This window comes from Coturnix japonica, chromosome 27 (assembly GCF_001577835.2).
Source record: "Coturnix japonica isolate 7356 chromosome 27, Coturnix japonica 2.1, whole genome shotgun sequence".
NCBI classification, from domain to species: domain Eukaryota; kingdom Metazoa; phylum Chordata; class Aves; order Galliformes; family Phasianidae; genus Coturnix; species Coturnix japonica.
Genome location: NC_029542.1, coordinates 649762 through 664207, shown reverse-complemented (window position 1 = coordinate 664207; position 14446 = coordinate 649762). Strand labels below are relative to the sequence as shown.

The following is a 14446-nucleotide window of genomic DNA, read 5'->3' as shown; positions in this document are numbered from 1 at the left end:
TCTTAAAAGTGATGCTTTCAATCTCTGGACTGTAGCTTGGGGATATCTCCAGCGACATCACCGCTATGGTAGAAGTCTTCAATAAAGCAATCTGATCTTCCCTGGTGAGCTCCCGGAAGCCAGGTGGTTCCTTGGCAGAGTCCACAATTCATTCATTCTGACATTCAGCTCAAGTAAACCCATGCACCTACATGGTGAACCACATGCGGCTTTTCATCCCTATTAGTTGCTTAGGACTGGGTTTGGTTACTCTTTTTTGCTGCATAAGGTATCCCCTTGTTGAAAACAATGCTTCTCCTTTTTATTTGATAAATGTTATATTATGGAATACTGTAACATTCTTTTTTTTTTTTTTTTCTAACTGAAATAGGTATTTCACCACATGGATAGCTCTTCATATGCAGTGTCTGTTCTTGAAGTGCTCAGGATCTCATCCAGTCTATTTTTAAAATAGGAATTTTTTTTTTTAAGGAAACATCGCTGTCAGAGATGTCTAACCTGTAATTGAGGTGAAGATACAAGAACTTCCTAATGCAGCCTGTGCCACTGCTTAGAGTATCTTTAGTGTCTAAAATTTCCAATTGCCTCTTCTCAACCTTGCAGCACTTTATCATATAGAATTGCTGGAGTTAGAAAGGGTCCTTTAAGGCCATCTGGTCCAGCTCTCCTGCAGTGAGCCTGGACATCTACAGCTACATACATCGGAGCCCTGTCCAGCCTGACCTTGAATGTCACCAAGAACGAGGCACCCACTGCCTTTCTGGGCAACCTGTGCAGGGGCTTCACTGCCCTTATTGTAACAAAGCCCATCAGATCTTTCCAGTTTGGAGAGAAGAATGTTCTGGGTGTCATGGGAAAACCTTACTCAGGTCCTGATAGATGACACTGGTGGCTCTTCCTTTGTCCACTAACACTGTTAGGTCATCACAAAAAGTGTGAAGATTGGTCAGGCAGGACCTGCCCTTACTGAAGCCTTGCTGGGTGTCCTCTGTCACCTCCTTCTCTTCTATGTGCCGTAGCACAGCTTCCAGGAGAATCTGCTCCATGATTTCCCCTGACACTGAGGTGAGACTGACAGGCCATCGGCTCCCTGGGTTGTCCTTTCTACCCTTCTTAAAATAAATAAATAAATAAATATATGTCTTTTTGAAGGGGACTTTTGTTCATGTAAGGTACAGATTTGATAGGTGATCCTGCCCCTCCACTCTTCACTGTGGGAGCTCACCCTTCCAACTCAATTCCATCATTCTGTTCCATCTGTCAAGGTATCAGTAAAAGCAATGTATATTGATGCTTCAGAGTTATTGGATTAGTGTTTTCTTTCTATCCATCGTTCACTTACCTTTAACTTCATTTGGCCACTGTTTTTTGTATATGCTTATAAAGCACAAAGTTATAAAGAGGTCCTGCATATCTTTATGAAGGTCTGAATCTCTCTTCATTGCTCCTTTTTTTCTCTCTTCTCCCTCTGTGTGACCTCATACCCTTTCCTAGAGGGAAGTTTTCTTTAGATGTATGTACTAAATTTCTTTTGGGTATTGCTTATATCCTTATTTTCTTCTACCTGGTTAAAAGATGAGCTGTCTCTTATTCTTTTCCTGTTCTGTGCTGAGATCTTCTTTCATCTTTGATATGAATGTTGACCGCTGCATAAATGAAATCTTCACTCGAGTAAAAAGTACTTTACAGTTTGAACTTAGCATTGCCTGTGGTTGATCTTTCTCTGTTGAGAGTTGGGCCAATCCTTTCCTGTGTCTTCACCTCCTAGTGCAATTATAAAATGAATTGCTCTTCTCACATCAAAGCATGTGAGACTGGAAGAAAGCAAATGTTACTCCTGTCTTCAAGAAGGCATGGGGGAGAAGGAGCTGGGGGTTCTTGCAGTTCCTGGGAAGGTGGTGGAGAAGCTCATCTTGGAAACCACTTCCAGACATATGGAAGAGAAAGAGACGATAAGGAATGTTCAGCATGGATGTACAGAGTAAAAATTATCTTTAACCAAGGTTGGAAAAGGCCTCTAAGATAATCAAGTCCAAACATCCACCCACCACCTATACTGCCACTAAACCATGTGCCTCAGTACTACATCTCTGCCATTCCTGATCTTTTCCAGAGGTGGTGACTCCACCACCTCCCTGGTAGCTTGTTCCAGTGCATCACTGTTCTTTCAGAGTAGTCTAATAGCCAACCTGAGCCTCCCCTGGTACAACTTGAGGCCATTCTCTCTCTTCCTGTTGCTGTTACCTGGGAGCTGAGGCTGACTTTACCTTTCCACAATCTCCTTTCAGTTGTCCTATGGTTAGAAGATCAGAGGATTAGGAGAGGTTTGTGGATATTGTTTAACTCATATTTAGTAAGGCTTTCAGCTCTGTCTCTTATAACATCCTTGTAGATAAACTGCTGTAAGACAGACTAGATAGGTGAGAAGCCCAGTGGATTAAGGTCTAACTGACCTGCTAAACTTAAAGCAGTGTGAAGTCACGCTGCAGAGGCCCGTCATTTATGCTGTGTCTTGTGTGTTCATACTGGAGCTGTTATTGTTTAACTTGCATTATTGTTTCACCCAATGGATTGGGTTGTAAGGGACCTTGAAGCCCATCCAGTTCCAACCAGAAAGGGTGCAGTAGAACTGGAGAGCTTTGGTGCAGGGCGTTGGGGTGATGGGATCAGAACAGCTTCTGTATGTGGACTGAATTGGCTTGAAGATCTTCAGCCCTGGAAGGAGATCAGTGGGTGTTTGCTCATTCAGCGCAGGAAATGTGAAATGCAGCTTACAAAAGGCAGGTGTGTAACAAAGGGAAGAGGTGTTTGTCACCAGAAGTGCCGCAAGGGTTTTTGCTTCGTTGATGGCCATATTTAGCACAAGATACTGAGTTATAAGGATATCTGCTCGCACTTCTTTTGGTTGCAGTTGTGGTGTTCCATAGCAGGCATTTCCTGTGCTTGTTAAGTACAGCATTGCTTTTGCTGGAAGCTTTGGGATGTCCCAGTAACCCTGTTAGTTTGACATTTGTTTAATCTAATCAGCTCTGTAGGTAAGTGTTCCGTAAGGTATTTACTAATTACATCATGCTGACTTTAAGTAGACAGAAGCGATCCAGCTTTACTCTAAAAAGCAGAAAATGCTGATGAGATTTATGGCTCTTAACATCTGGGTAGGATGTGGCTGTAAGAATCAGCTGTTGTGTTCAGCGGTCCATCCAAGGACTCTTCATAATCTTTGTCTTAAATTAACGATGTTTTTGTAACGCTGTTTGAGAGACAGAGGCGTTTACTCTTTTTGTTGTTGTTGTTGCAGAGAAGACTTCTTATTGATAGGGGTTTGCATGTCCCATCTCTGAACTCAAAACAGGGACTGTTTCCTTCAGTCCTGCTGCTTGTCAGTGACACATAAATCCTTCAGGAAGATTAACGGGAGGCAGTGATGTAGGCTGAAATAAAGCTGGACTTAGAGCTTGAGAGGAGGGGGAAATTCCACTCAGGTATGTTTTGGGAAGATCTTGTCCATGTAGCAGGTGAAGTCTGGGAACCCTGATCTTACTCTAACCTGCTTGGAGATGAATGTGCAGAGATAAGCATCTCTCCCTGCATTCAAGATCAGCACTTTGCTTTCGATTCAGATTCCTGATAGGTGCATCCGAGTGATGCAATTACAACAGAATGCTTTCATTTTAATTAAAAGGGGAATTACACTTCCAGGTAGAAAATCCCTATGATGCTAAAACATTGCTTCTGATCTTTCAAAAAAGTGAATAATGGGAGTTGAACGAATGAACTTTGTGCTGTCTCTGGGTAAAGTGACATTCTGGTTCAGAACTCCCATTCTTACTGTTTTTTGTGACTTTTCCCTAATGTTTTGTGTGGAAGAGTTCCTGTATTGGTGTATTTTGGTTCCTGTTAACATCTCTATTCAGTGTGTAACCACATGTCATTTAATTAGAGTATCCCATTACAGGAATGACCTTTGATTTGGGCTCCTAATTGTAAGCTTAATGAGTTAGTTGTCTGCACTGCTAATAATTTGTGTTTCTAAGGTTCTCATAATAGTATTGACATTTGGTGACACTGGTGAAATCAGCGAAGCGGAGATAACCTTACTCCAAATTCCACAGCATCTCACTGTGATTTGAGACCTCACATTTGTAGTTTGTCATCACTTGTCTATTTTAAAAATACCCAGAGTTGGTATTTTTGCTTTTTCTTTTTTCTAAAGGTGTGCTACAAAGAGATAAGACAATACAGTGCAGCTTTCCTGCCCCTATCGCAGAGCTGTGTGCATGTGCCCCGACTTGTTGGTAGCCTTCGGATGGCCTTTCCTGCTTGAGCACTTTGGAGCTTTCTGAGCACCTCTGACTTTCTTTCCTCGTTATTTCCCCTAAAAGCGTCACTCATCATCAAACCCTGCTTTGTGCTGTTTGGCTACAAAGGTGATCATGTTCCTCTGCAAAACATGCTCACAATACCTCTTGTGACATTGATTTGACAGGAATAGCTTTTAATTTATCTGAGCCCCATTCATTCCTGTGCAGAACTGGTTCTTCACTGACAGTATGTGTTTGTGTTTCTTGACTCGTAGATGCCTGAAAGTTGACTGATGGATTCTTCTTAACCAGACCTCTTGCTTTTTCTGCAGGATTTTCTCTTCCTTTTCGTTCTTTACCCTTCCTTTTCCATGGAGAAATCTCTGAGTTTATTACTGTACTTAACCAATGGATCACTATCTCTGTTTAAGATTGTGGTGGGGATGAGAAGCTCCTCATAGTGATGTTCTCTTTAAACTTCGATACACTAACAGCCTGAAAGAGAGAGAGCAGTGTGTGCTGATATTAGAAAGTGTTCTGTATTGAGCTGTTTTTCATGTTGAAGTGTGAGTTCATCACTGAAACATTAAAGAGTGAATGAAATTAAGTCGCAATTGAGCACTGGTGAGAAAAGTGCTTGTTCTCTAAATGCATTAGAGTACTTCAGGTTTTCTAAGGTTTCAGGTAAATCTAATATTCTTGAAGTAAAACAGTTTTTTATTTTCAAATCTACCAGTATTGGAAGGACCAAGACTAAAGGAGAGGGTGGTACAGGACTCTGTACCCTCCAATTCACCACTTGTGTTCAAAGTGGAGGCTTGTGCTGATGAAAGCTGCTCTGGGCACAGTCCAGATGTGCTGTTTTCTCATAGGCTGCAGTGGATGCAGCTTATTCCTGGTCTTTTTCCTTGGGGTGTCCTGTAGGGCTGGTGAGTGGGAGTGACTGTGGCACGAGTTGTTGTTCTTTGTCTTCAAAACAGAATGGAAAATAAAAAACAGATCTGCTGGAAACACAGGATCTAGGCAAAATAACTTATATGTTTCCTCTCTTCTACTTCCTCACTAACTTTGTAGTATGTGTTAGTACTGTGACTTTTCTTATTAAGGCAGAGTATAAAATATTCCAGCATAAGGTTATTGAAATTGTTGATAAATCACAGCTGAGAGTTACATGCTGTTTATCTAAAATTCTGTGAATCCAAGGGTAAACTTTCTTGCTTTCACATTGACATGTGAAACTCAGAAGTTCTCTGCACTCTTGTGTGTGTTGCAGGTCAAGTTGCCCAGGGCTCCATCCAGCCTTATCTTTTGTGCCTTCTTCCATATTTGTCCTAAAAACTTGTATTCAGAACTAGACTCATTAAAGCTCAATGTAGGGATAGAAAGTTAAACATTATTACCTAATAGTCCATGATTTCTGATTCAAGAAGCAGCAATCTCCACTGTCTACACCTACACTGGGAGCTGAGCTTCAGTTGGGTAATGTTGGCAGTCATCAGGGTTTTGAAGGATGCTTCATTTCTCTTTATATATGAAAATTAAACTCAGATAAACCTTCCTGTAAGGGAAGGTTGTCCTGATTTGTGTTATGTATCCCTGTAGGGGAAATGAGAAATCACAGAAGCATTATTTTGGAGAAGATCTCCAATATCACCAAGTCCAGCCCCAGCCCATGCTCACCATACCCGCTGACTGTGTCCTTCAGTTCCGCATCTCCATGGTTCTTGAACACCTCCAGGGATGGTGCCCCCACTTCCCTGGCTCTTTCCTATGCAGCCCTGTTTTTAATCATGTTCTCTCTTCTTCCAGGCTGCAAGCACGTAAAAGGCATTCTGCTATATGGACCTCCAGGCTGTGGTAAAACTCTTATGGCCAGACAGATTGGCAAGATGCTGAATGCCAGAGAACCAAAAGTGGTCAACGGGCCAGAAATCCTCAATAAATACGTGGGCGAGTCTGAGGCCAACATCCGCAAGCTGTTTGCTGATGCAGAAGAGGAACAAAGAAGGGTAATGCAAACATGGATAAATAGCATGGTCAGGATGAATGTGCCTAAAGAATGCCTGGAAAGGAAGTTTGTAATCAGAAAATTGCTGCTTGCATTAAAAGACTGAGTCACAGCTTCACTTGTGATTATAGTTATTCCTTGCAAGTCACTGAATATTAGTGTTCTACAGATTCACTTGGTGTTGACTCAAAGCAAAAAGAATATTATAGAAGTGAAGAAGGTAGCTGGTCTTCCAGGTAGCTGTGCTGCAAGTGAACAGTTTGTTTAACTTTCATTTTAAGGTAATTCATTAGTGCCCATCCTGCTGTGTTTTATATTACACGGTGTGTCAGCTGTTCAGAAAGTGCTTAAAAATAGGTTTGTAAACATTTTGCTCCATTTCTTTTTCGCTTTTTTCTTGTTTTAGTTTGGAGACAGTCCAGTTGGAGTTAAGACACATAAAATAGGATGGATTTCAAATAAGTTTTCATGACTTCAAGTTTTTGAGTTACAGGCTTATGAGTACATAAATCTACATTATAGACCATTGATTTTTCCTCAGCAGAAAACTAATGGAGAAGTACAGTTATGGATCATTAGTTATGGTACTAATGGACAAGAACTCTCTATCTCAAAGCTAGAGAGCATGGATCTCCCGAAGTGTAATTGGAGGCAAAGATTGTTTTTCCCAGATTTGTTGCTTTTGTCCATTACTTCAGCTGGTTACAAAAAGCCCAGTATTTAGTTTGAAGCTGTAAAAACCTTTTTTCCTTTGTGCTGTGGTAACTCTTCATATCACTTTATTTTCATAAGAGTTTCTGATAAAGGAAATAAGACATCAGGTAAGTCGGAGTTAAATATAGGAAGGTCTTTTCAGAAGACATCAGCCAAGGGTGCTGTATCTTCTGCTGTTGTTTATGACAGCACTGCAGATTGTGATGGTGCTTGACATGGCTTTATTCTGCACAAGATTAATTAATCAATAAGCCAGCTTTACATGGGAGCCCACACAGATGTAAACAGCCTCCTTCTCTCTGGTTGTTGCAGTGTGACTGGAAGCTGTGAGCTTCTTTCCTTTGCAATAACACACCTGCTAAAATGGGGGATGGTCCTGATGACAAGTAGTGAGATTAGAAAGGTCTCCAAAAGGTTGGTATTGTAATGACTGGTGTCTGAGCAGATTGCCAGGGACAGCACATTCACCTGGTATTAACGTGGTCCCCACTGACCACAATAGATGTTTTAGAGGTGGAATTTGAAGGGGAAAACTTCATAACATGGTCACAAGAAAAAGTATCCTGTTCTGTGACCAGCTGCATCTGCTTCACCTTTGGTGAACCTGGAAATAAACAGTTCTGTTCTGATTGGCACTGAACAAGTTGACTCCTTGAAACATGGAGAATAAAGTGACATGGCAAGCTTGACCTGGGATGTTTCTCGCATTGGGTACATCCATCCAATATTTCCAGCACTGAGTGCAGCCATCCCACTTGGGTTGGTTGTATGTACCAGCCAACCCATTTTGAAGGACAGCAAGATGTTATTGGGAAGGGATCTAATGCACAGCATGCGATATCCAAATCTCTTTTGGATATTGATTTTGGAAATCAATGTTTTGTGTTTTGCTGACTGATCTTCTTTTGAAGTTATGTTTTGTTAAATGCCTTTCAATGATGACATGTGGCATTCCTGACCTGCTTTTCTCTCCAATAGCTTGGAGCAAACAGCGGTGTTCATATCATCATTTTCGATGAGATTGATGCAATCTGCAAGCAGCGAGGAAGCATGGCAGGGAGCACTGGGGTTCACGATACTGTTGTCAACCAGCTGCTGTCTAAAATTGATGGAGTGGAGCAACTCAATAACATCCTGGTGATTGGTACGGTGGTCTTTCTTGTTATGGGGTCAGGTTAAAATTTGCTGCTCTGTTCATTGCAGGAGCAATGCAGGTTTGATCTCTATTGCCCTTATTCTAATTTAAGGCATGTCTTTTCCAGTGTTTCTGAAAATGAGTTTCTCTTGTCTCTTTTCTTGAGACTCTTTGAGGTCTCTTCTTACCTCTACAGACTGTGTTCAGGAATTGAAGTCCTATTTAGAAAGCTCAGCTAACGCTCCTTCTGGTTTTAATTTTGCACTTAGGAATGACCAACAGACCTGACTTAATTGATGAAGCTCTGCTGAGACCGGGGAGACTGGAGGTGAAAATGGAGATTGGTAAGCAAGCTGTACAGCTCAGTACATCAGCTCACAAAGAGCAAAGTGAATATATACTGTAATGTGAACAACTAACCTGGATGGTAGGGGTGCTAAACTTGATGCAGCTCACGACATGATAGCGCCTATAAATTTATTCAGCTAATTAAAACACTGTTTTAGATTTACCAGCTAATAAACCATTGACCAGATATCAGGATCTATCCAACAGAATTGGGTAGGTGTGAGCTGGAAAATGTTAATATCAGTCAGTAATTTAAAAGGGTCTTCTGTAGTTGTACACATCTGACTGATACCAGCTCCAGATTAAATAAGAGTTTTCTGTTGATCTAGGATTTTTCAGGAAATGAAGCCCAAATCAGCTTAGAGCCAGTGTTATCTTCCATGTGAGATGAGAACGTTTAACCAATAACAATTATGATGGAATCCAAAGGATGTCTGTAGTTTGGTGCTTAATTCTGTTAACAGTTCTCAGAAGGGAGTTTGAATGCACAGAGGATAGTCTGGGACTGATGGAAGGCATAGTTCTTCTATCTTGCAGTAAGAAATCCAAAGCAGTGGAGATCCATGTTTAGAGACTGGAAACACAGTTTCAGATCTGTAGTTTTTGTAAGAATCCATAAAACATTCTCCTACTTACTTCCACAGACACTCGACTCATGAAATACTTTGTGTGCTCTGAGCGAGGCACTGAGTAGTGTAAAGGTGAGAAAAAGATCTTGAACTGTAGTGAGATTTACTGAGAGGACAGGCAGGGCCATTGGTATTACTGATATGTGTTTCCTTTCAATGACAGAAAATTAGATGAAAACTTAAGTAGAGTTTGTCTATACCAAGAGAATGTTGTGTCACTGACTTAACTTTCTTTCAAGAAAAGGCATTTTCTGTATCTTTATGTATTATTTTCTGTATCATTATGCATTATTTTCTGTGTATTTCAATCATGTGTATTTCAAAAGGGACTTGCTAAGGGGAAAATAATCACCTACATCTGTGAAAATCAAGGCTGTATGAAAATGACAAAGTGGAAACTGTGCTTAGGGGTGCTAGGGTTGACCAGATTGCTGTTTGTGTAAGGTGAATTCCTGGTAAGGAAGCCTGAGAGCAATGAACTTGTAGGAAATTGAGCCATCTGCTTTTTCTTGGTGTAGTTTGGGGATGATGCCAAGCAATTTGCCAAGGGCAATTTAAATATATTTAAATATTATAATAAATATAAGCATTTTAAAGCATTCTACTGATGTGAAAGAATTGCTTATAGTGAGAAAGAGCCTTTGGACGTAAGACCACTGAGGGGCAGGGGAGGCTTTGCTGCAGCTGTGCTGAAGCACTGATTAACACGCACTCTGTGTAACATCTCAGGTTTGCCAGATGAGAAGGGTCGATTCCAGATCCTCCATATCCACACAGTACGGATGCGGGAGCACCAGCTGCTGGCTGAAGATGTGGACATTGCAGAACTGGCAGTTGAGACAAAAAACTTCAGTGGTGCTGAATTAGAAGGTTTAGTTCGAGCTGCTCAGTCTACTGCAATGAACAGACATATCAAGGTTAGTCCTGTCATCTCACAATGGGGCAAAAAAAGAAGTGAAAATAGTTATTTGTGGAGTCTTTTCTTGTATATTCCAAATGGACAGTGGCATCTTAACATGGCTTAGATGATTTTTATATGGACAGCATCTTTTCACATCATTCTAAATTTTGCCTCTTTTATCTCCTTACATCTTTGTTGCTCTTTCGTAGCTCAGTGAGAATGGAAGATGAATGTCAGTGTATTATGGTGAAAAGTGAAAGGCTTGATTTAATGGATTGGATGCAGGAAACAAGAGGTGGAAGTGAGAACAGTCAGTGACACTGGAGAGGTCTCTGCTGGAGCTTGGGCAGCTCAATATCTTCATAAATGATCTAGTAATACAGAGAACAGTGAGATTGCAGGCTTATAGCTTTTCTGTGGTCATACTGACTTGTAATCTTTTTGGCTCCCTCCATTCTAGAAGACCAATGTTTGCACTGCATCGTTAACTAGAAAGGAGTTATAAGGACCATGAAATGTCAGGTTATATTAACCCAGATGCAAAACACAGTATTCAGTGGTGATGAAATACGAGGTGATTAGTTCATGAAGAAAGAAGCTGAAAGATGTAACCTCTCTTGTGGCCAAACATTGGTGTTAATTACTGCAGAACAGAGCCTTTAACATCAATTGCACAGTACTGAGACATGTATTTTAAGTAAAAAATCTGTTCAGCCTTAAGTACGAAGCAAATCTTTTTAATTTAAGCAGGAAAAATAATTTGATTTTTGTGATATTTGTATCTATTGGAAATGTTGGTTCTTTCTACTTAAATTTCTTAGTAGCCAGGAAAAGTTATTTATTTCCCATGATAAAAAGCAGAAAGATGAATGTTTTCTCATTTTCTTGTATTCTGTCTCAAAAAAAGACATGTATTTTCATCCCTTCATAAACAAAGCATTTTCCTTTAAATATTTAATTCCACTTATAATTGATGCTTTTTCATGGCTTGAATTTTGCTTGATTTTGGAGGCTATTAGTGTTTTGATATATTCCCCATTGTGCCAACTTTTTGCAGTGGGAGAGAAGACAATGGTGATGTCTAAATATAAAAGAGCTGTCCCCTCCTTGACATCTCAGTAATAGATGTCTGTGTTTTCCATATGCCATGCAATCACACCCTGTTTTTCTTCTCAAACACTTACACACAGCATTTCTGGGTAATCTTACTGTTTATTCTGAAGATGTCTTCAACCAAATGATGTTTTATTCTCTCCTGTGAGTAGTGCAAAACTTAAAATATACATCAGATGCCTGACCTAGATTTCAGAAGTGTACGTGAAGCTACAGATTGCATTTGGAAATCAAATGGAATTATTCTTCTGAATCATTTTAGCTCTTGTAGATCATCGTAGTTAGAAGGTGATGTCTCTGAGATGTATGTTTCAGGGGGAGTGTTATTTGATTTGTCCATGTAGGGAAAAATGTTGGATGTTGCTGTGCCTTCCAAGAAATGCCTTGAAATCCCATTTTTTAACCTTCTGAACAATCAGATGATGTAGGGCCCTCGTACTCCTGGGTAAAACCACATGCTGATGTAAGGTGCTGGTGAGGTTCAATGAAAATTAGGCTTGTTTTGGAATCTAAATAAATTTTTCATGATCTAATTGGAAAATTTCCAAAAGCCAAGGTGTAAAAGAATGAAAATCTTTTACCTCATTGCCAAGTTACTTAAAGTGGATTTTTGCCGTATCATCTTGCAGTTAGATGGATTGCTTTGCACAGATCAACTTCTGCCCCTTTTGTGACTAATCCTCTTTCTGATATCTGTAACTCCATGCAGGATTGTCAGCAGACTGCACAGATGGGATTAGCCTGTAATAGTGAGCGTTTGTGTGACACTCAGTGGGAAAGTTGCTTCATATCCATGTAATTCCTGATTGCTGCCTAAGGCAATCCATATTCTTGCAGATCTAGAAATAATCATGGAAAATGGAGCTGCTCCATAGTGTAGAGTGCAGCCACAGTCAATAATACATCTGAATTTGGGAGAAGCAGAAGGAAAAAGATGCTGTCTTCAATTTAGAAAGGAGAGCAATGTGAGCTAACTGTAGTGTGTTTATTCTAATACTGGTGGTACTGCATTGGGACTGAGGCAGATGAAGCAGAAAGAAATCTAATATTTACCAGTTGCCTTAAAGAGTTCTGTGTGTGGAGAGGAAAATGCTTTGTTTGAAGTTGCCAAAGAAGGAGTGGGGAAACGTGGTGTTGGGTTAAACCAAACTTTCTGAAATAAGTCACAAAATGATGGTTTCATCCCCTTTTTATACAGCACCCAGAATCTGCAATGAAGAATTTCTGCAGACTCTGAAGGGAGAGAGCAGCTCCTTACTTTAAAGGGAACCTACATAAGTTCTAGTCTCACCTAAGTCTAGATTAGGACTCGATGATCCTTTCAGGCTGCAGCTGAACTGCAGCTCTGGATCCTTGCATTGAAGTCGGTAAGGGGATCTTTTACAGTTGTGTTGTACTTCACTCTGTTTTCTTACCTTATTTAGGCCAGCAACAAAGTGGAAGTAGATATGGAGAAGGCAGAAAGCTTACGTGTGACAAGAGGAGACTTCTTTGCATCCTTGGAGAATGATATCAAACCAGTGAGTAGGCGCTGTGTAATTGGGAAATAGAATCACCCAGAACAGTTAACGATGCAAGGAAGCAAATTCCTTTTGTAATTAAAATGTTTAAGCCCCATTTTTGAGAATAGTCTTTATATGATGCAGATTCAAAACCCATGAGCAACTTTCACTGACTGAGGATGTCTGTGAAGTAAACGTTCCCTCTGTTAAAACAGGCATTTGGAACCAACCAGGAAGACTATGCGAGTTATATCATGAATGGCATTATTAAGTGGGGTGATCCAGTAACAAGGGTGTTGGATGATGGGGAGCTGCTTGTTCAACAAACCAAGAACAGTGACCGTACTCCGCTGGTTAGCGTTCTTCTAGAAGGTAAACTTAAGAATAATATCCATGCAAAAACAAACAAACAAGAACAGCCTTCTTTATACTGTTCCTATCAGTTGCCCAAGTGGTGATCTGTTATCATACTCCAGATTGATTTGGATTGGGTGTCTGTAAATTATACTGGTGTGAATTCAGGCAAATCATAAATCATCTTTGTCCATATTTCCTGGGCACTCAGGCTGTTCGTTCGGTACCTGCAGACATCATATCTTTAAGAGGCACAAACATGATTCAGAAATGTTCTGCAAAAGAGGAAGATGTGCTTTCTGCAGTGGCCCATCCTACAAAATGTGTCATTTTCTTTTTTGCCACTTTCATGGCAAATCAGGCTCTGTGTGCTCCAATAGTTGCATTAATTTCCTTCATCTGGACGATTGGATTGCACTGTTTTTTGTGCAAGTAGAAGAAAAGGTCATTTCATTTCTCAGATATTCTTTGAAAGAAGTTACAAGCATTTTAATACATCATTCATGCTGAGCCTTATCAGGCCCGTTTTCTCCCTTGTTTTTTTTCTAGTCGTATTTCTTTGTTTCAGGTCCCCCACACAGTGGGAAGACTGCTTTAGCAGCAAAGATAGCTGAGGAGTCCAACTTCCCTTTCATCAAGATCTGTTCTCCTGATAAGATGATTGGATTTTCTGAAACAGCCAAGTGCCAGGCTATGAAGAAGGTATTTCTGCACCCTTTCTTTTGATGACAATCCAACTGCTCCCTACAGTGGATGAGGAAGGGACTGTCCTGTGACTGGGCTCTCTGTAGGCCCTAAATTCCTGAATGTTATGAAGTTGAATGAATGTTTTTCATGCTGACGCTCAGTGACTCATCCTATGATAGTTGAGTGATTTAGCATTTACACAAGGACTGCTCCAGAAGTAGTGCCTCCTATATATTTCCATGGAAACTCCAACATACACGAAGAGCACAATAACACTGTTTCACAGAGCACATTCTCAGCTACAAAATTCTATTTTTCAACATAGTTACAATCTTTAACTACACATTTTCACCAGTGATGTGAAACTCTGTGGCGAAATCAGTAATGACACAAATTCTTCGAGCTTCAGGAAATCTAAATTTGCATATATTTGTTTATTTTGGTCAGTTGTAGTTATATTTTCAGGGTGCTTGATCGGGTAGACCCAAAAGAAGGCAAGGATCTTGCTGAAGGTAGCAGGTCTAAGCTTACAACTCACAGGCATTTCACTCATCTTCAAAAAAAACTTCTTTTGCTTTGCCCCAGCTGTGGAAATTCCATGTGGTTTATTTGAATAAAGTTTGAGACTCATCTGGAAGGGAAAATATCATGATTCTGGCCCAGCTGGTTCTGATGTGTAATCATCACTAACAGTGACACAAAACTCCAGATCATTGATGAGCAAGTCTGGAGCTCAGTCTTCCAGGATGAAAGC

The 14446-nt window shown here is 40.4% G+C and overlaps 1 protein-coding gene across 4 annotated transcripts in view; it reads left to right on the top strand.

The window, feature by feature from the left end:
* NSF (N-ethylmaleimide sensitive factor, vesicle fusing ATPase) overlaps positions 1–14446 on the top strand; it is a 55710-nt gene that overhangs the window by 26503 nt on the left and 14761 nt on the right. For all 4 annotated transcript variants that reach the window (XM_015885458.2, XM_015885457.2, XM_015885455.1 and 1 more), the window contains 7 exons: positions 6111–6310; positions 8002–8167; positions 8428–8502; positions 9865–10052; positions 12574–12669; positions 12867–13023; positions 13574–13707. In XM_015885458.2, coding sequence (XP_015740944.1) covers positions 6111–6310; positions 8002–8167; positions 8428–8502; positions 9865–10052; positions 12574–12669; positions 12867–13023; positions 13574–13707 — 1016 coding nt within the window. The remainder of the gene's footprint in view (positions 1–6110; positions 6311–8001; positions 8168–8427; positions 8503–9864; positions 10053–12573; positions 12670–12866; positions 13024–13573; positions 13708–14446) is intronic.